Source organism: Trachurus trachurus (assembly GCF_905171665.1).
Source record: "Trachurus trachurus genome assembly, chromosome: 1".
NCBI lineage: Eukaryota > Metazoa > Chordata > Actinopteri > Carangiformes > Carangidae > Trachurus > Trachurus trachurus.
The window spans coordinates 26,272,853-26,281,619 of NC_139891.1; the positions used below are offsets into that span (position 1 = coordinate 26,272,853).

General features: G+C 41.0%; 1 protein-coding gene across 1 annotated transcript; it reads right to left on the bottom strand.

The window, feature by feature from the left end:
* Window positions 1-3,188: 3,188 nt before the first annotated feature.
* Window positions 3,189-8,767, bottom strand: cacng3a (calcium channel, voltage-dependent, gamma subunit 3a; the record flags this gene model as incomplete). Its single annotated transcript, XM_083974370.1, has 4 exons — window positions 3,189-3,751; window positions 4,695-4,835; window positions 5,160-5,243; window positions 8,557-8,767. The coding sequence occupies 4 exons, from the start codon at window positions 8,765-8,767 to the stop codon at window positions 3,189-3,191; spliced, it is 999 nt and encodes a 332-aa protein (XP_083830496.1).

Here is an 8,767-nt window from a genome sequence, read left to right on the forward strand (position 1 = left end):
TTTTAATTTTATTTTTTTTGTCTTCATTTATTTTAAAGTCTGAAGGTAGCTTGGCCGAGCGGTCTAAGGCGCTGGATTAAGGCTCCAGTCTCTTCGGGGGCGTGGGTTCGAATTCCACTGCTGCCAGGGTTTTATTTCATGTATATGAAATGATACATGTGCAGCATTATCAAAGCAGATTCAACTCACTGACTGAACAATGACCACTACAGAAAAGTATATCAAATAGGGATTAAACAGCGAGTAGCCTACTTCAAACAGCACAGTTGATGGGGCAACTGAAATAAATGTAAAAGGCGTATTATCTGCAAAGAAAATCATAATTAGGTCCAAACCTCATATCTTTTCATACTGAAGTTGCATCAATTAGGCATTTCACAATTTCTCTGCCTCAAAAGACACTGTGCAATGTTACAGATGAGAAAGTACCTTATATGTTTTGGATTATTAAATAGCAAATCAATCAAAAGATGGTTTAAATTTTTTTTTTTTTTGTCTTCATTTATTTCAAAGTCTGAAGGTAGCGTGGCCGAGCGGTCTAAGGCGCTGGATTAAGGCTCCAGTCTCTTCGGGGGCGTGGGTTCGAATCCCACCGCTGCCAGGGTTTTATGACGTATATGAAATGATACATGTGCAGCATTATCAAAGCAGATTCAACTCACTGACTGAACAATGACCACTACAGAAAAGTAAATCAAATAGGGATAAAACAGCGAGTAGCCTACTTCAAACAGCACAGTTGATGGGGCAATTAAAATAAATGTAAAAGGCGTATTATCTGCAAAGAAAATCACAATTAGGTCAAAACCTAATGTCTTTTCATACTGAAGTTGCATCAATTAGGCATTTCACAATTTCTCTGCCTCAAAAGACACTGTACAATGTTACAGATTAGAAAGTATCGTATATGTTTTGATTTACTAATTAACAAATCAAGCAAAAGATAGTTTTGATTGTTTGTTTTTTTTGGTCTTCATTTTTTAATAAGTTTTAAGGTAGCGTGGCCGAGCGGTCTAAGGCGCTGGATTAAGGCTCCAGTCTCTTCGGGGGCGTGGGTTCGAATCCCACCGCTGCCAGGGTTTTACAATGTGTATATGAAATGATACCAACCATACAGTATGTGATCAGAACATAGTTTAAGCAATGGCCATTAGAGAAAGGCAATCAAAGGGGAATAAAACAGTGAGTGCTTCAGACGGCATAGTTGATGGGGCAACTGAAATAAATGAGTGTATTATCTGCAAAGAAAATTGCAATTTGGTCAAAACCTGAAGTCTTTTCATTCTGAAGTTGCATCAATTAGGGATTTCACAATTTCTCTGGATCAAATGACAATGTACAATGTTACAGAAAATGCCTTATATGTTTTGACTTATAAATTAATAAATCAATCAAAAGATGTTTTTTAGTATTATTTTTAAGGTAGCGGTCTAAGGTGCTGGATTAAGGCTCCAGTCTCTTTGGGGGCGTGGGTTCAAATTCCACCGCTGCCAGAGTTTTATCATGTACAGCTCTGAAACAACTAAGCAAGACAAGGCTTGAAATCTTAAAATCAGTGATCCTCCATGGGACTTGGGCATAAATGTGGAGCCATTTATAAGATGTACCTAAAAACAGTGAAGTGGTTTGTACAGGTTTTTACCGGCTTCTTGTAAGAATGATAATGCAGCCATGTCACAATTGCAAGAGAGATGCCTCGAGCTGGTTTCATCAACATGACAGTGCGTGGAGTGTCCTTCAGTGGCCTCATCTGATCTGAATCTAACTGAATGTTTGCCTGAATGATGCTGCTGCCATAGCAACACACCAAGTTCCCCCGTCCGCCTGCTGCTCTGCTGACATCGCCTCTAACACAGCTTACTCATGCATGTTCACACACATGACGGCCTTCGGTGTTTTCGCAGCAGAGGCGAGTCCATTATATTTGATAAATTGTTTGTGCCTCTGCTGATGTTTTTGTACTTGGCTCGGACATTTGCTTCTGTGCTCTGCTCACTCATGCAAGGACACAATATTTGAATACAAGACATTTCCTGTATGACAGGAAAGAAGCAACACTCCACCTTGAAACCCCCCTCCTGTGTCTGTCCGAAGCACATTTTGAGAGAGAGATTCAGTTCATTCGTAAGCTTTATTTGATGTAAACAGAGACTCAGTGGTGGTAAAACCATAAGGGCAGAATCCTTTTGGCACACACACAAGACACACTCTGGCACACAGCGAGAGACAGATAAGAGATTAAATGCTTTTAATGGGGTTTCGATTTTTGTGCTCAGGTCCACAAAAAGGAGGACAGGAACAGGACATGGTTATGTCAACCCCACATATGTGTGAGTGCGTGTGTGCTTGTTTATTGTTTTTGATGTGATGATTTGATGTGATTTTTTAAAGGACACTGCTTCTTTCTGTCGCTCTCTGCATGACAGTGTGTTTTATACACACATTCCTATTACTATACACACTGATTCACACATGCTACAGATATAGCTAATGTAATAGCATAGCAAAACATGACATACAAAGAGCAGACAAGTAGAAGATCTCAACATTGTGTTCTTGTTTACTCCATCTCCTTTTTTTTCGGCCTCAGAAACAATTTGCATCAGTCTACAGCTGCAATGATAGTTGACTGACGGAAAATAATCAGCAGCTACTTTGATGTTTGAATAATGGCTTTTGTCATCCGATTTGATAAGGATTTGCTGATTTCCATTGTTTTATAATAGTATTTGACTATACAAACAATTTAGAGACTTAACAATGCAGCTTTGGGAAATTGTGTTGGATTTTTCAACAGTTTTTTTTTGACATCTCATTGACAAAAAGATACACACGTCAGGGGCCACATCCTATAGCTGGCAATGATAGTACATGCCCTTTTTTTTGGTGGTTTTAGGGCTATTGGTTTAAACAGATGTACCATTAGCTGTTGAACAGAGCTGGAATCCAAAACATACATTTTACAGAATAATTATCAGACTCTCTGTCAGTGTTGTTTTTCTTTGCTGTTACGCAATGACTCTTGGGACAGGAATTGGCCTTCAAATGTAGGCCTACTGTCTGAAGGATGCAGCCCCTGAACGCTGACACAGTGAAAGTCTTTCCTGTTTCTTCACCATAGAAGTCAGAGGAAGTCATTTCATTTAATGTTCCTCTTGTCTTTTATCACCGTACACCTCCCTCGGCTCTCACACAGGCGTCGTCCTTCTGTTGGCAGCAGAGTTTCCAGGCAGCATCTCTGTGTTGTTGTGAGCAGCTGAAGTAGTTAAATCATCCACGGCAGTGTCAATTTTACCGTCCTTAAGTGGCGAGGACATGGTGTAGAGCATGAACTCTGAGCCAACCGTCACTGGCGTTGGCAAACCCACCATGCCGGTGACTTTGGCCTCCGTGGAGAGAGACGGCTCTCGGTCTTGCACCCGAAAAGAGTGCGAGAACGAGTCCCCCGCGCTGTGGTTGCTCCTGTAGCTGTATCGGCGGGAGCGGTTCTGGTAGTATCGGTTGCGGTAGTAAGATGAGCTGCGGGAGATGGGTAGCTTTAAGAGGGAGGGCCGGCCTTTAGTGCGCAGCTGCCGGTGTTTCTCTATGAACACGTGCACAGCCAGGACGCCCACCATCTCAGCCAGGACGAAGGACAGAGCCCCAAAGTAAAAAGACCAGCCGTAGGAGTAGCTCTTCTTGTTGTCGCTCTGGGTGGGGTCTCCGGAGTTGGCTGATATGTACACAATGATGCCGATGATGTTACTGAGACCTGGGGGAGTTTAGAGTCAATCAATCAAATGTTAATTGTCTATTCAAGTTAGTGCAACTTAAAGTGATTCAAAGAAGCTGAAGAGGTGAATGGTCAAGTCTTAGGGCCACTATTTTGATCCAAATGCAATTTTACAATCCTCCTACCTAAACAACTAGATACCACTATATTAAAGTGCAATATATTGCAATCCCTATAGCCTTAGCAGTAGGTTCGTTACCTTTAATTGTCGGCGCAAGCTATTTTTAGAACGGCGGAGCAGAGCTGCGAGCTGCTCAGAGCTATTTCTTGGTTTCCCTCATCAAACTCATCAAATACACAATCCAACAACTCCTAAATGCTCTTGTGGATAATTTTGAGGCAAATGCAGTGGTTTTGCATGAATTCACCTCGAAAACAACTCGGTCTCGTAACATCTCATTATTATCTCATAGCGTGGTGAATGTGCAGGTCACAACTTGTCCACAAGAGCGTTTTGGAGTTGTTGGATTGTGTATTTGATGAGTTTGATGAGGGAAACCAAGAAATCCCATTAGCCTCTGTAGCGTTGCTCTGAGCAGCTCGCCACTCTGCGCCGCCGTTCTAAAAATAGCTTGCACCGACAATTAAAGGTAACAAACCTACTGCTATGACTATAGGGATTATGGCAATGGGCCAATTTGCCAACTATCCCTTTAACTACAGATACAATCCATCCAGGTCAGAGCGGACCTTTGTTGTCACGGTAAAAATAATAAACATACTAGGACAATCAGGGTTAAAGGAATAAATGATATGGTTTTAAAGTCAACCTCCCTCCATCACACTACATCATCAAACAGCAACTATAGCTCCTAATGAGCCAGCTGCACAGATGAACTATGAAAATTCATATATAAAAAAATAAAAACAAGTGATGCAATGACTTTGTTAACAGGAAATGAGTATATGTGCTATGTCTGACCTGCAGAGACAAAGAGTATACCCGCGCCGAGAATAACATTGTAGCGTGACTTGTAGAACTCACTGGCAGCGACACACACACCTCCGAGAAACAACAGCCCCACACTGAGGATGGGGAAGAGGCTGGAGGCTCGTACCGCTCCTGAGGAAGAGGAGAGAGGAGGAGTGAGGTCCAGAGTGTAGATTTACAACTTGCTTAAAAACTTGGCGACTTCTAGATTTCTTTCTTTTTTTTTTCTTTTTTTTTATTCATTTTCAGAACATCAATGTAAATAACAACCCCTTTCTTCCCACCCCCCTCTGCAATTTCTAGATTTTGAGATGTTGATTAATTCATAGTAATCTGACAATGATATGTTCAATATGAAGGGACAAGTGGTGCAATATAGGTAGGAAAGAGTTAGTTACTTATCCACTGTGTCAACCATAGCCTATCCTTTATCTCAGAGTTATATGTGTTACCCACGCAGTAAATACTCGGCAGCGTCCTGCTCGTAGTCTCCATCTTCTGCAAAGTGATCAATGTCTTTGCAAACACCCCGAAATGTCCCTGGGGAAAGACAAAGACAGGAACACGTAACATTGCATCCATTTAATAACTGCCCTGCGTCACCATACAGACAGTATGATTTATAAAACCCCGTCTCTTTGACCCAGTGCACTTTCCACACTCTTCTCTGACAGTGACTTCCTGACAGTAAGTGATAAATATGCCTATCATCTGATGGGTTCTGTAATGATTTTTTTCTTGCCTGCTCTTTAAACAATTCAGCTCCAGGCTTTAACTAGCAAACACTTTGCTTTGGATATGATGAACATGAGCAGAGAAGTCAGGGGAGTGAGGACAAAAAGAGCGAGGCACTACTTTTTCCACAGTTTTAAAGGATTTGAAGCAAAGACTGATTTCCCCTCTCCTCTCATATTGTTTTATTTCAAAGAGCTGAAAAACTGTTAAACTGAACAAAGTCTTCCCTGAGGCACTTTTTTCCCCCAATTTCTTTTAAATAAGCTCTACACAATGATCACCAGTCCTTAAACACAAACTGTGCAGCATGTGTCTGTGCTGCACAAGCCCTGACAGTTGACTATAGGCTATGTGTATATATAGGAAACATCTCCTGGCAGTTTCCATCCATCCATCCATCCATCCATCGGCTATACTGCTCATCTGTGCAGGGTCACGGGGTGGGGGGGGCTGGAGCCGGTCCCAACTGACATAGGGCGAGGGCTACGCTCTGGACAGGTTGCCAGCTCCTGGTGATTTATGTTGATGTGAATCCAAACCTTCAACCACTAACAACATCAGCAAACTGTCGCATCAACCACTGAGCTGCCAAAAGTCACAGATTGTCCCTTTATTAATCACCTGCAACAACAGCTGCACTTGCTCTCGTTATCCTGTGGCCATGTAATGCCTTTCAACATTTGCACACACACAGTGATATATTGATGACTGCATCCCTATGTGCTGCACTGATTGAACAGTATTGATGATGTGACTCCAGTCACCATAGTTACCGAAACAAGACTCATTCAGTAGCTACAACTCAGCCACGGTGAACAAGTAGCTCTTTGCTTCCTATTAGTAATAAATATTTATCTGAGCATTAAGAGCTTAGTATCATTAGTCTTTTAGTCAGACTGGTGCTTTGATAAACTGTTTAGTTGTTGCATGAGAGGAAAATGAGGAAACTTCATCCTGGATACACTGCAAAAACTCAAAATCTTTCCAAGAACATTTGTCTCATATCTAGTCAAAACTAATCTCTTTCCACTTAAAATAAGACTCATCACCTAAAAATGAACTTGTTTTCAGATAATTTTCACTTGTTTCAAACTAATTTTCACTTGAAATAAGTAGAAAAATCTGCCAGTGGAGCAAGTTTTTCTTTCTTATTACAAGCACAAAAAACCTGCTTTCACTGGCAGATCTTTCTACTTATTTCAAGTGAAAATTAGTTTGAAACAAGTGAAAATGATCTAAAAACAAGTTAATTTTTAGGTGATGAGTCTCATTTTAAGTGAAAAGAGTTTAGTTTTGACTAGAAATTAGACATTTTTACAAGAAATAAGACAAATGTTCTTGGTAAGATTTAGAGTTTTTGCAGTGTACAACCTGTAAATATCTGTCTGGAGTCTGAACTCTTCCATTTTACGTTTATCTGCAGCTCTAGCTTTGTTACCTGCCATGTCAGCATTTATCATGTTATTATTTTGCATCGATAAACACACGATATTATTGGAATTAATATAGGCTAGTATTTAATTGATACATGTACGTAATATCAGCACCCACCATTATCATTATCATGGCAGCACAGCACATACAGACAACTTTGATCGTCCCATCTGTCTGTCTGTGAGTTTGCCTGCAGGTGGCTTATTGTGATGCAGACTGATGGACACACACACACACACACACACACACACACACACACACACACACACACACACACACACACACATGGGGTAGATTATGGAGGCATTGATGTCCCTGCATGCTTTGTTACCTCTCCATTAAACCATTTTGGAGCTTAGAGATAGTGGAGCTGCAGGAGAGGGAAGGAGGGAGGGAGGGGCAGGACTGAGGGGAGTGGAGGTATGGAAGAGAGGCAGGAAAAAAAAAGAGCTGAACATTTCAGAAAATTAGCAAAGCAAATTAAACAGGGCAAACGAGGTAAGAAAAAGAGATGAGCCATTAAAAAGCAATGAATAATTGAAAATGCCATTTCACCATATCAAATATCCACCACTTCAACTCGTCTGCACCTTCTTGAATCTGGCCATCAATCAGAAAATTAATGGGATGTGCTGACAGCTTCTCCTCACAGAGATAATGCTTAGTTTAGGAATAAAAGGGTGGTGGTGAGTTGAGTGTTAGATCTGCTTTCAGTGGCATTTCTATAACTAAACCTGAAAGGTTTTTGTGTTATTTCCTATTTATTTCCACAGTTTGACAATCACCTGTAAAAGCACAGTGTGACATTGTTATTTGGGACTCTGCTTTTGAAACATATAATTGCCATAAACCTCCTTAGACAGTTTCTTTTTAAACTTTCCATGAGAAAGTATCTTTGGACTTTTAATTGTTGAGTCAGTTGGATGCTGTTGGCAGATGACTGCAAACTTTGCACATTTACTCAATCATTTCAATTTGACGAAGCCTATTGTGCATTACTTCCATCTTGTTTTACATTCATACATGTCATGTCTACTATAATTCTGATTATTTATCATTGGTAGTTGCGTTACACAATCAGGTTAAACAACTGGAATGAATAAAAAATTAGTTAAAAACAAAACCCAAATGCACAGGTATAAATAAGAATGGCTACTGTTGTCAATGTATGTAGTAGGCTAAACTGCTGCTTAAACTTAATTGTCCCTTGGGGATTAACTTTGCCTGTGACTGTAACTGTAAGAATAAGGCACTGACATTACAACACTACAACACTGGTCATTTATTAGGTAACAGTAGCCTATTTGTACTTTTTTAAGATTACTCAAGTTTACAAAAAAAAATACAGTTTTGTTTCTTTTGCTGAAGGATCTAATCTCCTTCCACCACTGGATGCTGTAAATAACTTTAACCAATATTTTTCATTTAATTGAAGATCCCTAACTTTGCTGTGCAGAAAATACAGTATAGGCTAAATGCACAATTGTTGAATGTCATGAGTCTAGACTGCCTTTCAGCCAGCTACAGAGGCATTGTCTCTTTTACCTTGGAAGTGAATGGCCTCTGTCTGTATGAGTTTGCACAGACAATAATGTTGTAGCTAAGTTTTGCCTTTTCTCTAGTCTTACCAGTTCTTGCAGACTGGTCAGACTTGCACATGCAGGAGTGAAGTACAATGCCCTACCCTCTGTGCAGCAGGTCCTCCACAGACCGGAGTGGGTCAGGACCTCCTCGTTCTTGCGGACGGTCTCGTTGTCGTTCTGGCTCTTGGAGCGGCACATCCCGCGGGAGTAGAGCCAGTAGTCCGTGCCCACGGCGATGGTCATGAGGCTGAAGGCGCAGAAAGCCCCCGCCGTGGTCAGCAGCATCATCACACCCCGGTTACACAGCCTCAT